Raw genomic sequence first — 18,466 nt, forward strand, 5'->3', positions numbered from 1 at the left:
TATATATATATACTGTATATATATATATATACTATATATATATATATATATATATATATATATATATATATATATATATATATATATGAATGAATTTTATCACATCAAGATGATTCATATAAAAGCATTAAGCTACAAATGTCCTTTAATATCCAATTCCCTTTGCCTCAGAAATAATATATTTTCATGTGTGTTATCCAAAGGGGAACTGTTTAGTTGATAATAAGTTCGTCGTCTCGAGATGACGAACTTATTATCAACTAAAAAATTCCCCTGCGGTAACATGCAGTTTATGAAGATATATCATTTCCGAGGGAGAGCGAATTGGATATTAAAGGACATTTGTAGCTTAATGGTAACATTATATATATATATATATATATATATATATATATATATATATATATATATATATATATATGTATGTATGTATATATATACACACACACACATATATATATATATATATATATATATATATATATATATATATGTATGTATGTGTATACACACACACACACACACACACATATATATATATATATATATATATATATATATATATATATATATATATATATATATATATATATATATACATATATGGTAGTACAGTCTCTGTTAAGCGCATATTAAAAAATAACCAAATTTAGCATTAATTAGCTTCTTGCTTATTCTGTTGCCATTGTAATATCTTTTACTTTTTGGATATTTTTTTCTCTTAGAAGATATATATTTATAATACAAATATGTCGTTATATTTTGCGAATGCGATATATCGATATTGTACACCAATTCTAACTAAGTCTATGTACGAAATATAACATTATATAATCTTCAAGTTACACGGAAGGCTTTGTTTCATGTTCCGTATTCAGCTGCCGATTAGGATGTATAGATATTTTTATTTTTCATTTTACTTGTTAGGTAAAAGGCGTAGAATTAACTCAGAAACATGACTTGTATCACGCTTATAACTAGATCTGGTAAACCTTGCCAGAAGAATTTCAATTACAAGACGTATACCCTAGAATAATTTTGATAACATTTTTATAAAATATGATAATAATAATAATAATGATACCTCTGTCTTTAGTATAGAACTATTTGCTCCTGGGAAAACTTGTAAACTTTTTTTTTAAGGGTGTTATTTGTTAACTAATTAGCCTTCGTTATTTTGCAGTGCTGTAAAATGTTAATTGTTAATTATTTCATATATGACTTTGTCGGAGAATGAAGTTTGGGTTAACAAAGACTGAAAATATTAAACGCGCAGTCGGAAAAGTGGCTGTCTGATATTGTTTGTGCGTTTGTTAATAATCAGAAAATCGTTGAGTATGATTAAATACAAGGGAAAACAAATAAAATAATCGTGAATTGTATAATATGTTGGACTAAATCATGGTGTACGTATATATAAAATTATTTTTAATTTTAAACACGCTTTTATTAAAATGCACTAAAAAGTGAAAAGTAATTTTTGGAGAAACACCCGGATTTTCTTACAGTTAATCTTGTCTACAAAATAAAAGCTTGGGAGCCAAACATTGAAGGAAAAACAACAAGAAAAGAAACATTTCTTGTAGTATTTCCTTCCATGTTCGGCTCCCAAGCTTTTATTTTTGTAGACATGATGAATTCTAAGAAAGTCCTGGTGTGTCTCCAAAAATTATTCTTCACTTTTTAGTGCATTTTAATAAAAGCGTGTTTAACCTTTATTTTTTTATTTTATACTTTTTAGTTTTCACAGAAATTGTAACGGTATTATGATTGTAGCTAGCGAAAATGAACGTGTTATCCTGTCGAGCCAAAGAAGGCTTGAAGAATCTTTATAGTCATTAACTTATTCTGCCGAGTCAAAGAAGGTATGAAAAATCCGGAGAGTTTCTTGCAAATCCTGAGATACTGGGAGAGGTCACTGTAGGGTCACTAGAGGTCACTGCTGACCTACTGATCATGTAAGGTTGTATTGTCACTGGGATTGAGTAACCATGCAAAATTTCAAGTCCATCGGACGAAGGGAACGGGTCAAATATTGATTTACAAGATTTGACCTAGACAAACAAACAAACAAAGAGACAAAAAAGCAAGCTAAATAAAAGCGTATTATTATATATATGTATATATATATATATATATATATATATATATATATATATATATATATATATATATATATATATATATATATATATATATATATATACATATATATAATAAACATATACACATATATATAATAAAATATATATATATATATATATATATATATATATATATATATATATATATATATAGTATAGTATGTGTTGATGGTGTACGTGAATGTGTTTGTGTTTCAAAACCGCTGAATAGACTTAGTTCAGCTTCCATTCCCAATCTATTGAAATTCAGTTTGGAATTCTTGCTATCTGTAGCTTGTCACTATCAGATGCCCGTTTTGTTAACAGCACAAAACAATTTGGTTTGTCGTTGTAAACCAGTAGAATTGGACACTGGAACTGAAATCAGTTTAATTCCGTTATTTGCTCCTTTACTGAACGTATGCCGTGTTGTGTACCAGTATACGCATGCACGTGTAGGTGAATGCCCGTTTGTATATGTATTACTTATTCATACATTTGACGGGCACCACAGACACACACGGACAGTGTGTGTGTGTATATGTATGTATGTATATATATATATATATATATATATATATATATATATATATATATATATATATATATGTATATATACATTTATATATATACATATATATATATATATATATATATATATATATATATATATATATATATATATATATATATATATATATATATATATATATATATATATATATATATATATATATATACGTATATATACAGAATCATAAATTATGTGGGCATCTCTATCCTGGTCTCTATTGTCTGTATCTACCCCGTACCCTCCCCACCGATATCTGCTGGAAAGAGTTCTTAAGAAAAATGATAGCCTTATCTCCCACTCGTAGAAGAAGCAGAGGAATAGGGGGAGGGGGTGGGGCAGGGATGGATGCAAGAGATAGAAGAATCCTGATGAATGGTCGGATCACGGCCACTAGGTATATCAGACGCTGTCCATTTTCTTATTTATTACTCTCTCTCTCTCTCTCTCTCCCTCTCTCTCTCTCTCTCTCTCTCTCTCTCTCTCTCTCTCTCTCTCTCTCTCTCTCTCTCCTCTAATTTCGTTTTCTTATATTTCTGGTTGTCAGATTCAATTTTGCTATTGTTTTTAGAGGAGAAACAGATCCCTACTTTTCAACATCTGTTCTGTGGAAAGGTATGCTGGAAAATTCGCTGACTCTTTAATGCTTCTTTTGACTGAATTTTTTTTTCTTTCTTTTTTAGGGCTACCTGTCTTTTTTTCTTTCTTTTTTAGGGCTACCTGTCCTTTCACCTGCACTCTTATTTACTTTGTATTCCTACGAGTCGTGTTATTCAAAAACATTCAGATGAGTGACGCCCCCTTTTTTTTCTTGCTCTTACTATGTACCCAGTTTTTTAAAATATGGAACTTCGTTTTTACAGTTTATCATAGAGTCAAGCGTTCGATTGGTGTAGAACACGGCTCCCGTCCTCATTCACAAAGCTGTGTGAATGTTTTTCTTTTGAGTAGGCGTATCTGCGTCTCAGTTCATGGTTTCTATGTCTTGTTTAACTTCGTTGTTTCTCTATGTCGGTTATTCTTTAGTTCGATTTTTTTCCTTAATGGTCTACCTCCTCAATTGGTGTCCTTGGGTTCGGAGCATTCTCCTTTTCCAGGTACGGTTGGAGCTTGACTAATAATGAAACATACTAAAACTCTACTGCAGTACTGCAGTACTGCAGTGTAGTTGCGCACACATCGTTCTGCTATAACCGATGTCTCGATGGGAGGCCGTAGTGCTTCCACCCAGCTAGGTCAGGGCACGGTACCCTAGGATATGTTAGGTTACGGGAAGGTTAGGTTAGGATTCATCCCTGCTGAAATATGTATTTTATATGCTTTCAAGAAGACTACAGCCCGTGGAAGAAAGCGCGAGCAAATGTTTTGCACATTCACCAATAATATTACTATTAATAGTTTAACGAGATGACTGGATCATATCTAGACCCACAGGTGTGTCCTAAACGAGAGGAGAAAATTGAGCCGAGGTAGAGGTAAGTCGGTTAATTCGATTGACTGGTCTTGATTTTAGTGCAGCTAAATTTCATCATTTCTTTGTTTGTGCCGATTTTCCTTCCTTGTTGGACCCCGTGGGCTTGTAATAACCCCAATGACAAGAGTTTCCACTCTAGGTTTAAAGCTTGAATAATAATAATAATAATAATAATAATAATAATAATAATAATAATAATAATAATAATGCCGATGATACAAATAATACAGTAGGAAGACACAGGCAAAAAGTAAATGGCAGATAAGAGTGCCTGTAAGCCCTAAGATGGGGATATACAAAACTCCTTGAGCAGATATTTCTGCTTTCATCTCTTTTTTAAAGTGTGTTAAAATTTTTAACGATATTTAATTTATTACTTAATATATTTATTGAATTTTAATGACATTAAATTTAATATATATATATATATATATATATATATATATATATATATATATATATATATATATATATATATATATATATATATATATATATATCACATCATTCATTAAACTCCATACCTTTATTTATTGGTCACATCACTTCATTTTATTTATTAATCATTTCCCTCATGAATTCATAACCTTAACATAATTTATTTTCTCTTCATTACGGCGCTGAATGGCCTTGTTGGCCCCAGTGCCTGGGCGTTTGCCCTAAATATCATACATCCATCCATCCATCCTTGAGTGCCGTCTAGTGTACAAACCACGCTTGGCACACCGTGATTGGTACGCCTCTACTCGGCCTTCTTCATTGTTCGTTACTTCAAAAGGGTTGATACTGTGTAATTAGCTCCTTCGTATCTTGTTAAGTATAAATCGGGTACATATGCATGTGATTGTGTATTCATACGTTATGGGTAGTCATTATATACGTGAAAGACCCTTTCCTTTTCATTGAAGATTCTTTAGGGAGCATGTTAAACAGCATTAGTTACGGGTTTGTGAAGCTCATATCTTCTTGATTAGTGTTTGATTTATAAGTTAGGTTTTATCATTAGCAAGAGAGTTTTACTAGTTTACACTTATTTAAGAACTGAAGAACTGTATTTTACTCATAACGTAAACTATACTCTCTCTCTCTCTCTCTCTCTCTCTCTCTCTCTCTCTCTCTCTCTCTCTCTCTCTCTCTCAGCTCCTCGTTGGGCGAGTCGGTAGAGCTGTGGACTGGCACTCGCCAGGCCCGAGTTCGAGTCTCCGGCCGGCTGATGAAGAGTTAGAGGAATTTATTTCTGGTGTTAGAAATTCATTTCTCGCTATAATGTGGTTCGGATTCCACAATAAGCTGTAGGTCCCGTTGCTAAGTAACCAATTGGTTCTTAGCCACGTAAAAATAAATCTAATTTTTCGGGCCACCCCTAGAATAGCTGTTAATCAGCTCAGTGGTCTGGTAAAACTAAGGTACACTTTTCTCTCTTCTCTCTCTCTCTCTCTCTCTCTCTCTCTCTCTCTCTCTCTCTCTCTCTCTCTAACCCACATTCATGTATCGTGAAATAAAAATAAAATCACAGATAAGAATAGATTAGGCATCAGCATGCCTTTAGGTGGTTTCTGTCTTACTGATAATTAGTATGCAATTGGAAGCTCTGAATACCAGTGTTATAAATTCACCCTGGCGGCTATATTGACCTTCAAATATTGAAGCTCCGGCAGGATATCATCCAATATGTATGCACCGAGAAAGAGACTGCCTAGCATCTCTTAAATCATTCAAAAGTGGCGATCCCTTTCAAAGTCGGTTACGAAACCAATCCTTCAGGAAGCCTTTGGGGAGGAAAAAAAAAAGAAGAAAATTTTTGTATACTTTTCAAACCCTCGTCGGAGGGACCTAACCAGCCAGGGCACCAGCACCTCGAATCTGTAGGTGGCTGGAAGCGGAGTTCTCTCTCTCTCTCTCTCTCTCTCTCTCTCTCTCTCTCTCTCTCTACATTTTTATGCGAGTTTTTTACCTTCGTCCTATTGTATTTTATTTTATTTTATTTTATTTTTTTTTTTTTGAGGCGAGTCTTGCTTTCTTCGCCTCCGCATTTTTCAGTCCTTCTTAGAGAAACGTTTCATTCTCACCCCCTCCTCTTCCTATTTGACAGTCTTTCCAACGATATATTTTTCCAAGACCAGATCTCTCTCTCTCTCTCTCTCTCTCTCTCTCTCTCTCTCTCTCTCTCTCTCTCTCTCTCTCTGTTCAACTTTTTTTTTTTTATTTATTTATTTATTTTTTTTTTTTTTTTATTTATTTTTTTTTTTGGTGGAAGTGTTTTAGCGGTAAAGAGGCCAGTGCCTGAAATGGCTCGTCGGGCCGTTAGTCATCGGGGGAGATGCGCTCGTCGCTGGAGGTGACGGGACCGCTCAACCTGGGGATATGACGGCCTGGAAGCCGCCTCGCATAACCAGGGCTGGAGACTCCGGGTTATCTTACCGGGATAGAGGCTCCTCTGTGTCACTCTGGAAGGAAAAATATGATGTGTTTATGTTAATTTCAAGGTGCTATCGGGGACCTCGCTTAGAATTTGTCGGTGAATTAAATGCGGAGAATTGCTGTAAGTCATTAGATATAAGAAGGTGAAAAACAACTTTTTGGCGGAAGAGAGGATGGATGATTTTTTGGGGATTGTGGATGTTATCTCATGTTTACGCACAAAGTAATTCAGGAATAACTGCAGTTCCGGAAGGATATGAATTTGGGAGTAAATTTACTCGTAATTATGGAAGTGAATAAAGTTGCTTATTGCAATACATGGCAATAAAAATACTTCGAAACACTGTAGGCAGTCCATTTCTTTAAGGATTTATGCAGTGTAGTTTATTCTTCAATCACTATCATTATTTGGTATCAGGTTACATCCCATTTACAAAATGAAGAGTTTCCCGAGCATAGGGTTCTCTTGTGTGAAGGAAAAAGCAACATAAGTAGAAAGCAAACGTAAATTTATGGAAGCCCTTGGCAAAAAGGTTATGACACAGCCAGTGTTGGAGAATAATAATTGTTGAATGGTCACCACACAGCGTAAGGGAACAAATTATCGTGCCGGGCGTTAGCTAGCTGCCGTAAAGAATGACGCAAATACTTTCATAACTTTTGCAAAACATAAGAAACAAACTGATGCTGAGTTACCCAAGATATATAATGCCGATACTGCAGTCAGGTATGTCAAAAGAAACCGTCCAATTACTTTACCATGCGGGTGCATTAAGAGAACAGAGACGTCAAGTTTCCAGCCGCACAACTGCAGTAAAACAGGTGTCACTTTTTGAGCTCATAGATTCAAGGGAGAAAAGGTTATCAGTTAATAATAATAATGATGATAAGGATAAAGCAGCTGTCCGAAGTTCATTTATTATTCCGGCTCTTCGATAGTCCTTGCTACCATCGAGAGGAGGTCAGTGGTACCAGGGATACATCATACATGCGAGGAATATTTATACCCGAAAACGGGTTTACAAAGAAGGGGGGCGATTTGTGATTGGTCGGTCATATTCAAGGAGCTCTCCTATGGGCTGCGAGCCTGGCTGACCAACGGAGGCGCTACTTGGTTAGTGCAGGAGACTCTGTTTGCAGCCCGAGGAGGAGGGCGGCTGTAGAGTTGTATCGGGGCGCGCCTCGTTGTTTTCCTGACAGTGGTTTGCAGGAGGAGGGTTTCCTGAGTAACATTTAGAGTAGGATTCCACTGAAGAATGGCAAGGCCTCCTTGCAGAGGAGACGACAGTGGGCCATATCGCCGTCGAGGATTGTGGTATTCCTCCTGGTCTGCTGTCTTTGCGGGGAGGGGCGTTGTTGAGGTGTTCCCTCAAGCATTGTTGGTACACCGCCCCTTCATGTCGATGGATGGCGATCATCTTAGAAAGGCAAGTCGTCATACCAATATAAGAATGATGGCATCCATTTTCGGGGCACAATATTTGATAGATCACTCCTCTCCTCTTCAAGGGATCGCTGCTGAGAGAGGGGCTGTTCTCCATGAGGTACTGGGCAATCCTCATAATTGGTCATAAGGCTGACCATTGTGTCTACTTCGACAGGAGTTACATGAGCCCTAATGATGTTCTTCAGGGCTGCCTCGTCCTCCTCATACCGTATATCCATGTATTCCCTGTTAAATAATTGTATGGTCTTTGTGCCCTCCTGGGATGCATGACTCTCCTGCTGATATCACCTGAGGACTGCCCAGTAACTCATGAAGAACCCCTCCATCAGCTGCGATCCATGACGGGGAGAGGAGTGGTCTACCAGATACTGTACCCGAAAATGGATGCTACCATTCTAACATTGGTATGATAATGACTCGCCTTTCTCAGAGGATCGCTGTCCATCTACATGAAAGGGCGTTGTACCAGCACTGCATGTGGGAACACGGCAACGTCCCCAATGCCAGCAGATCGTGAGGAATACCACAATCCTCGATGGCAACTTGGACCACTGCTGCCTCCTCTACAAGGAGGTCCTCGCCCTTTTTCGGTGGAAGCCTATTCTAAATGTTACTCAGGAAACCCTCCTCCTGCCAACCACCGTCAGGATTGCAACGAGACGCGCCCCTGAGACAACGCTACAGCCACCCTCCTCTTTGAGCTGCAGCAAAGCCCCCGCCGCTACCCAATCAGCGCCTGCATCGGTCAGCCAGACTGGCAGCCAATAGCAGAGCTCCCTGAATATGACCGACCAATCAAAAATCGCCCTCTTTCTTTGTAAACCCGTTTTCAGGCATAAATACTCCCTGCATGTACCCCTAGTGCCATTTACCTCCTTTCAATGGTAATAAGGACTATCGAAGTGCTGGAACAATAAATGAACTTCGCCCAGCTGCTTTATAATTTGCCTGCTGAAACGAAGAAACTTATACGCCAAATTCAGAAAGCAAAATATAACCTCAACAGCATACAGAGTGCCATTCTTTTCAGCGAGGTATGCCTCAGAGAGGGTCTTCTTCCAAGAGATAATGAGATAATAATCTGCACTTTAAAGATAATGGCTGTATGTTTGTTAAGCTTAGTGTTTGGCCTAGTCAGAAATCCACAAATGAGTTATTGCCGTTGGTCACACTATTTGAAGGTCAAAATGATATACTTTTTAACACGAATTTGGCTGCCTACGATACCCTGGAAACAAAAATGCATGATAATAATAATAATGAACACTTTGACGAGAGGTGAAAAGTGTAATGTGATTTCTGTAAATTTTTCCTGAAAAGATTTGAAGGTTATTGTCATTACTGTCCCCTTTCGTTTTCATTGTAATCAGAGGAATATTTTGTAGGGATGACATTAAAAATCTTTATCTTTCAGTCCTTGCTTCCTCTCAATATGCAACGTTCTGATGAGCCGAAATTGCCAGCGTGCAGCAAAATATGACATTAATGCAACAAAACATCAAGGCGCACAATGCACAATATTATGAATCTAAATCCAAACAGACACATAATAAAAAATATATTTACCATCTTAGTAACTTTTTCACTTTGTGTGTGTGTTTGCGTGTGTGCTCTGCAATGCATCAAATATGAACCTATTCTTGTTGTGACTTTTTGCGTCATATTATTAATTCACTTCCTTTCAAATATTCATGACCAACTCAGTCAAGAGTTTGCCCTGTAGAACGCGAGAGCAAGTTTGAAGTAAAAAACAAATATCTTTCAACTTCACCCGATAAATAGATGATTTTGTAAATATGCATTCCGCAAGTATTTGATAACTGTTTTACGAATTTTTCAAGAAGTAGAAGAAGAAGAACTCTCCTAATTTACATGCGCATTATATATATATATATATATATATATATATATATATATATATATATATATATATATATATATATATATATATATATATATATATATATATATATACACAGTATATATATATATATATATATATATATATATATATATATATATATATATATATATATATATATATATATATATATATGCATATATACATATATGTGTATATATATATACACCATATATACAGTATATGAGCTTTTGTCGCCTGTTTAAGTGAAATGAATCTTGTGTTAGATTGTAATTCTGTACAATGTCTTTGAATATCAGGGTACCCTTTACCATACGTTACGTTTCTAAGAGTAGATAATATTTGTATTTTTGAATACTAGATTGAATGGGATTTATGATACCGGTTAACCAAGGCCAACAACATACTCGGTATGCCGAGGTTGCCAATTTATTTGGGGATTCCAGAGTACTAAGCATGTAGAGCGTCCAGGTTGTTAGATATCTTTGTTATGTATGGCTCCTCGGGCACAATATATTGCTGGCTGTTTCGAGTTTCATGGGGCATGGTTTGATGCGTAATCAGTGCCTCTAGAATACGTGTTACGCAGATTATTTATGTCCCAAGGAACTTGTCATGCTGGGTTTTTCAAGACTTTGGGAAACGTGGTATGCTCGATACGTAAAGCTTTCAAAGTCCGTAATGGCCCTTAATAAGCAAGGATTGTCAAAAATATGAAGAGCTTTCCATGTTACTTGGGGTTTATGGTTACTTAGACCTTTCGCTAGAAGGAAAATGCTAACAACTTCTAGACACCATAAGAATTGTCCCACCTTGTTAACAAGTAATTGTAGGCTACCGGGTACTTCTAACGGTTTATGATTTTTCTAAAGAAATTCTGATGATCATGGGGATGACCATTTTGAGAGGAATCCAGACAAACAATATTTCGATGTCATTAAGGCCTTTCAGTGAGGGAAAAATTTATCTATCCATATGTAACAACATACTGTCGCGGTCGAATGAGAGTGGAATGAATTTATTTGTGAACAGAATCTAAATCTATAGATAGTGCCTACTAAAATTACAAGCACTATCTATAAATTCTACAAGTAACAGCTGTTAGTACCTCATCCAGTATTGATTGTGTTTTGCCACCAACCTGACTAACCAGGATATGTCAAAACTTCATCAAGTCTACATTTCCTTTGGTTAAAATCGACTCCGGAATAAAGATAGCGTTCATAGATTAGCACTGTAAGAGAAGAGAAAGATCAGAGTAGAAGGTCACAATGGCATATTCATTATTCTTGAAGGGAGTTCGCGTGAGGAGAAAGAGTGTCCTTTTCTCTTGGATAGGTCATGTAATTTTAGCCAAAGGGGCCCAAAGAGAGGGTTTGCTGGAGTACCCATGGAGTATTCGATTATTATGAAGAAATTTGGGAGTGAAGAGGCTAAAGATATAGTCTGTTGGTTTTCAGTGAAGATATTCCTGGGGATATGAGTTTATTGGTTGGTAAAGAACCTTTTCTTTTCTTAAGAAACATCAGCTTAATAAGTTATGATTTTCTTCGTTCGACAGTTGTTCAAAACCGCATTTGATGGTACTGTAAAATTTGTAACGCCGAAAAGATATAATAATTTTGAATGTCATATTTTACTCAGACTCTATTACGAATTTCTTCTCAGCTTCTCTCTCTCTCTCTCTCTCTCTCTCTCTCTCTCTCTCTCTCTCTCTCTCTCTCTCTCTCTCTCTCTCACTTTAATTTTCAAGGAATAATTAGGTTTCGAATCTAAGTGTATGCGTTTATGACTGTTTTTGCTGCTAAAGTATGCTATTTCTCCATGCATAATTATTCACAAGGAGGAGCCCACAACCATATACAGTATATATATATATATATATATATATATATATATATATATATATATATATATATATATATATATATATATATATGTGTGTGTGTGTGTGTGTGTGTGTGTGTGTGTGTGTGTGTGTGTGCATAGTATATCATATGATATATAAAATTTCCATTCCAAGTAGATCGTTGATTAGGTAATTAAGAAGGATTTTCCGCCTTATTCCCGGTACTTAAAATATTTTTCGGAGGAAAGGACTTTCCCAGACATCTTCGTCATTAATGATGTCAGTGATGTTGTTAATCGCATTATTATTATTATTATTATTATTATTATTATTATTATTATTATTATTATTATTATTATTATTATTATTGTTTTCCTAACCTAAGATGAGAAGTATAACCCTTTATTTCTGCATTTCTTTTACATTAAAAGTTAGTGGTCATTCAATTTTACGTGTCAGTTGAATTATTGTTTATAAAAATAAAAAATAAATTCACGATTTTTAAAATTATTTATAGCACAAAAAATATTTCTGGCTTATATATTCAAACTTGTGCCGACGGCAGATTAAAAAATCAGTAAACCAATCAATTACCATAACATTCCCATCCTACATGATCCATGTTTGTGGCCCAACTCTTGGAAAAATGTGAGACACACATTTAACGTTTTAGCGTACGTTCCAAGTTTGCCCTTAAATCAGTACGTACGGATAATGTCGAATACTGGAAGTAGTCAGTCCGTGAGTTTCACGTCTGAATGAATCTTTTGTATCGCTCCTGTAAGAGTTCTCCCTAATGATGTTGACATTAGGTTTGATCATTCAGTGGTACCCTGGTTTCTATGGCAACCTGAAATGTTTACCTCGGAATGCTGTATTGCCAGTTCTATATTTATTTTTTAATAGTTTATCTCTCTTTAATTAACTACCTTTATCTTATTTAATCTCCTTAGTTTGATCTTTAATTACTGCTTTCGCCATTCGGTGACTTACTTCCCTTCAGTTACCAAGCTTGGGACTTCCTGTCATCTTTCCTTCGTGCCTCCACCTTTTCTTTTCCCATTCCGTTTTTCTAGGTCGCCTGTGCCATCAGCTTCTGCATTAAATGGTATTATGTGAAATATGATAATTGTCATAACTGGGTAATTCTGCACAACGTAAACGAAATGTCCAATTTGTTATACATGGCCTAACAAATTATGTAGTACCTTGTGACATAGATAATTGTCTTTGAACAGTAATGGAGAGAGAGAGAGAGAGAGAGAAAGTACCAGTGGCCGTTGAGGAATAATAGAACGAGAAAATATGAACAGTGAATAAGAATGATTAATATTGTTGGAGACATCAGCTATGCCATCCATTCAAAGATGCAACGAAGGTGAAGAAGCTTGAATCTTGCAGTTTTTTATCACAAGCTACAAGAAAGACTAATCCATCTTAAACTGTTTCGAATTTCTCACCAGAGACGTCGAGAGTATAAAGGAAACAATACTGTATTCTGCATTGATAGGTTTCAAGACTGAAAAAAGAACAGAAAACATTCACCTTTATCTATTGATGCTGGAAAAGTTTTATTTCTCAATAATAAATGATATTATATAAAATATGCCCTCAGAGAGTGATATAGAAATACACTAGTGTACCCATTATGTCATAAATTGAAGTGATATTCTTTACATTACAATGTATGAAATAAAAACCCTAAACTCTGTCTTTGGAAAGGCAATTTATCATAGTGTGTAAGTTGTAAAATGTTGGGTATCTATCACGGTATTTTTCGTGAATAGTTTTTTACAGCAAAATATAGGAGTTTTGGTTTTGGATAGCTTCAAATCGTCCGTTCCTCCTTTCATTTTCGTTGTTTTACTGTCTGCAGCATTATTACAATAATATACCAGTATTCATCTTCAAAATGAAATCAAAACCTATATTCTAGCATGGTAACTAACACTACACAAACTGATCAAATGAATATATCTCCTTTGAAAGTTATTTTCTCTGTCTTTCACAAAATCATTTTAGTAATATCTCTCTCTCTCTCTCTCTCTCTCTCTCTCTCTCTCTCTCTCTCTCTCTCTCTCTCTCTCTCTCTCCTCTCTCTCCAGAAATTCAGGAATTCGTTCGTCCCTAACATAAATAACCTTATTAAAACTGTTTACTCTTGAATGGTGGTATTAAGCAGGCCTTTACTTGTGGTCGAGTTATTGTGGATCTCCGAACTTAACCAACCAACCGAGGCTTTTAAGTATTACGAAACCATAGCATTTTCATGACATGTCTACAAGAAAATCTTCTTGATGTCCTTTCAGGAACGGAATCCTTCGCTGTCCTGGACGAAGGAATCGGCATGGACGGAAAGGTGTCCATGATGGTGGCTTTGATGGATGCTCTGTACGGCGCCCTCAGGATCTTCATCCCGGACCCGAATGCTCTGCCTCTGGTCGTTCACAAAAAGGTGCGAGATTTGGCTCCGTCATTTGCTTGATTGATTGACTGGCGATGCACTGACTGATTGCGTAGGATTCATTTACTAATTGTCTGAGTAATCGGGTTTGATTGATTTACTAATACGCGGGCTTATTTGTATATTTAGATTGATTTACTAATAATTGGATTGTCTGTGTGTGATTTACTAACTCTGTCTGTGTGGGTGATTCTAATTTGTTAATTTACTGGTGTGCTGGCTGAAAAATTCTTAGATTAGCTAATTGGTGATTCCATGATTCTCTTTGATTTACTAATGTAGCTATTATCGGATTCTGATTGATTTACCTGTTCCTTGAAGCGAATTTATTTAATTAAGTAGTATGTAATCTAGTAAATGTGATTGACTTTCCAGTATAATGGTTGATGGACAGAATTACGTTAATTCATTTCATAATTTTAACAGCCCATTGATATACCGGTATATAGGTTGGTTGACTGAATTACATCTATTTATGTCATCAGAATGCTAACTAATTGATTTACCAATACACCGGTCGTTTCAGTGATTGAATTACATTTATTTATTCTTTTATCGTTTGCCGATATACTGGAAAATTGATTGATTAATTGTATTACATTAATTTATCTTATTAGTTTACCAGCTAAATATACAGGTTGATTGACTGAAAGATCATTTATTTTAACTGTACGCTGACTAACTGAGATGCTGGTGCCTTTTACTTAAGCGTTTAGTGCTGATTGGTATACAGGTTGATTGGCGGGTTGAGTTGAATGTTTAACCGTCATTGATTTTATCGACGCACTGAGTAACTGATTAATTAAGAGTGGTTAATTCTGCCATTTTACGGGTCGTCTGATATAGATTCTGACTGATTCTGTGAATATGAATAACTTTACAAATTGTGAAGGTTGACTGATTGGTTGATTAGCTTAGTTTTATTTCTGCGCTGGCTGATTGGCTGATTGGCTGATTAGCTGAATCAAGAACATTTTATTGTATTAAGTGAAATGGTTACTGATTAAAAACTGATTGATTTACCGACGTCCTGCGAATGAATTTCACCGGTTTACCCCCTCGATCATTGATCCGCATTAACTTCTCCGATGTTTTACGTCGTAATTTTTATTGAGGAACTTATCTTAGTTAAGAAGGAGCCCTTACAAGCAATATTATACGTTTAAGGAATATTCTACATGTGTTTATCTGCTGTGTTTGAATGTTTATTTATTTTCTTTCGTATACGTACGGGGAGAAAGAGAGAGAGAGAGAGAGAGAGAACGTTTCGGCATAATATTTTTGTTTTATCAGTATTGTCAGTTGATAAAGAAAATTTGTAACGAGGCAGTTCATTTCTGTGCTAAACTTCTGATTAATTAGTGGTTGATGTTCGTTATGGAGAAACAAAAACAAAAATACAAGCGGTTTTTCTACATGTACTGCGTACCTAATAATATACTTAAGGACAGGTGGAAGTACTAGTGTGGTGTTGGGTATATATATATATATATATATATATATATATATATATATATATATATATATATATATATATATATATATATATATATATATATATATATATATATATATACTGTGTATATGTGTATATATATATATATATATATATATATATATATATATATATATATATATACTGTATATATATATATGTATACATATATATATCTATGTATATATATAAAATGTGTGAGACAAAACACCCAGCTTTCGCTTCTTAAACAAATCATACACGTGTGTGTGAATGTGTGTATGTGTGTCTGTGTAGCGTGTGTATGATTTGTTTTAGAAGCGAAGACTGGATGTTTCGTCACTGAGACGAAGGTGCAGGGTATCGTTTGCAAAAGGAGGAAAGACAGTGACTATTTTTGCAGTAGCTGAAAGAAGGATGTATTAGGGAGACTCTCGGGACGGGTGAAAGAGCACAAATGCGTTAGTTTGTGAATTTCAAGGTAATATTGATCGTGGTAGGTGAAAATTTTGTATTAGTAAGTGTACATGGCCCAAGCCTGGGAGGGAATGAGAGTGGAAGTGAGTTTTGGGGAGATTCCGAAACTGTGTCTTGTTGGTTTTTTGGGGGGAGATTCCGAAACTATGCCTTGTTGGTTTTTTGGGGGGAGATTCCGAAACCATGCCTTGTTGGGTTTTTTTGGGTGAGATTCCGAAACTATGCCTTGTTGGTTTTTTGGGGGGAGATTCCGAAACCATGCCTTGTTGGGTTTTTTGGGTCAGATTCCGAAACTGTGCCTTTTTGGCTTTTTGGGGGGAGATTCCAAAACTATGCCTTGTTGGGTTTTTTGGGTGAGATTCCGAAACTGTGCCTTTTTGGTTTTTTGGGGGGAGATTCCAAAACTATGCCTTGTTGGGTTTTTTGGGGGGAGATTCCGAAACTATGCCTTGTTGGGTTTGGGAGCACGAAAGGGAGGCTGTGCCAGGGAATTATGTGCAAAGATAGGTGATAGAGAAGACCAGGTGTTGTGGGCAGATATGGACGTCCCTAAAGAAAGGAGCATGGAGAGCCCCTCGTATATATATATATATATATATATATATATATATATATATATATATATATATATATATATATATATATATATATATATATATATATATATATATATATATGGTTGTGTGTGTGTAATTGTTTGGAAGTGGGACTGATCACTAGAAATACATGGTTTCCTAGGAAAAATTAATAAATAAAATACTTGAGAAAAAGGGCGAGGAAAAAGTTTGCTACATTATGTGTTAGTTCAGAGTTGGAAAGTAAATAAGTTGATGGATGTAATGGTGAGAAGAGGAGTGGCTGGAGGTATATCTGATCATTATTTAGTATAAGAAAAGTTAAGGTAGGTGGAAGTTAAAGTTGGTGAGAGGTGGTGTCAATGTATTTTTGAGGGGTAATTACACAAATGAGTTTGAAAAGGAGGAAGTAAGAACATACAAGGATATTATGGATGGAAAACTGGCTAGGGTTAAAATGCACAGGAGAGCAGTGAGGATATAAATAGCGTGTCAAATTCGAGAATGGGATTATACACTCTGAAGGGTGTGTTCATGATTTTAGGAGGACGAAAGGAGATAATAAATTTGAGTGTGTGTGTGTGTGTGTGTTTGTGTGTGTGTGTATCTGGTTGTGTGTTGTGGGATGAAAAATATATTGGTATAAGGAAAGAGAGAAATTATGTTATGTACATTTGTAAAGCAAAGGTGAGGCCATGTTCAGGAACACAGTATTGCATGATTTTGGTTGAGAAGGTACGACAGATGACGGAAGGACTGATAGGGGAAGAGGGTCCGTGATCATGAGACATTTATGTAGAAAAGTTAAGTTAAAAAGCTGGATGTCGCCTATATGGACCTAGAAGAAGTTTGTATGACAGAGTTGATGGAGAGGTATTATGGAGAATGCTGAGGTTGTGCGCTGTAGATAATAAGCTGTTGAGATCAATAAAAAGGTTTCATGATGGAATGGAGGCGTGTTTTAGATGATGGAGGCGGGACAGTGACTAGTGTGATACGAAAACGGGGTTGAGATCTTGGTGTGTAGTGGGATTAAAAAAAATTGATATAAGGAAAAGTTGGTTTATATGCGGTGCGGTTACAAGACAGAAATAAAGATTTGATACATGGATACAGTAGGCTGAATAAAAATCACCTGGCTTCAAGGTCATGCGAAACTGGAACATTGTGTTTAGTACCAGAGGTAATAATGGTATGTGTTTTGGAAAGATTCCATATTTAAGTAAAGGGAAACGTTTTGTAATGGTCTGTTGTTTGTCATGAGCACAGTTGTACAAAAATAAGTTAGAAAAATCCATTTATTGTTGCTTATATAAAACAAACATTAAGTGGTGTCAAAATCAGCAAGTGTGTCTGCATCTTATATTCTACTACAGTATGTTTCCGGTCTTTCCCTGACTCACTTTAAAAGGCAGTGTTTTCTTCTCGCTCTAATGAGCACAGGCTACATTTCCCCTACTTAAAATCTAGCCGCGCTGGTACGCCATATTGCAGTCGAATTTTCTCACCGACATGGAATTACATTTCTTCAACGAGCAGTCAAGCGTGTAAATTACCCGAGGTAGATGAGAGCCAGAACACTTAAGTAGCGAGAAGGTTACTGTATATAAAATATCTTAAAAGAAAAGTCACTGCACCTTTATCAAGAAATGTATATAAACATCATTAAAAAAAGAAGTAAAAGTTAAAAAAGTTCATTAAGTGCAACT

General features: G+C 35.6%; 1 protein-coding gene across 1 annotated transcript in view; it reads left to right on the forward strand.

Annotated features, from left to right (window-relative positions):
- The window catches only part of LOC136853020 (calcium-activated chloride channel regulator 1-like), a 531,777-nt gene that overhangs the window by 395,007 nt on the left and 118,304 nt on the right, over window positions 1-18,466 (forward strand). The window contains exon 8 of the mRNA XM_067128177.1: window positions 14,077-14,222. Within this exon, the coding sequence (XP_066984278.1) occupies window positions 14,077-14,222 (146 nt within the window). The remainder of the gene's footprint in view (window positions 1-14,076; window positions 14,223-18,466) is intronic.

The sequence above is a fragment of the Macrobrachium rosenbergii genome, chromosome 3, assembly GCF_040412425.1.
Source record: "Macrobrachium rosenbergii isolate ZJJX-2024 chromosome 3, ASM4041242v1, whole genome shotgun sequence".
Taxonomy (NCBI): domain Eukaryota; kingdom Metazoa; phylum Arthropoda; class Malacostraca; order Decapoda; family Palaemonidae; genus Macrobrachium; species Macrobrachium rosenbergii.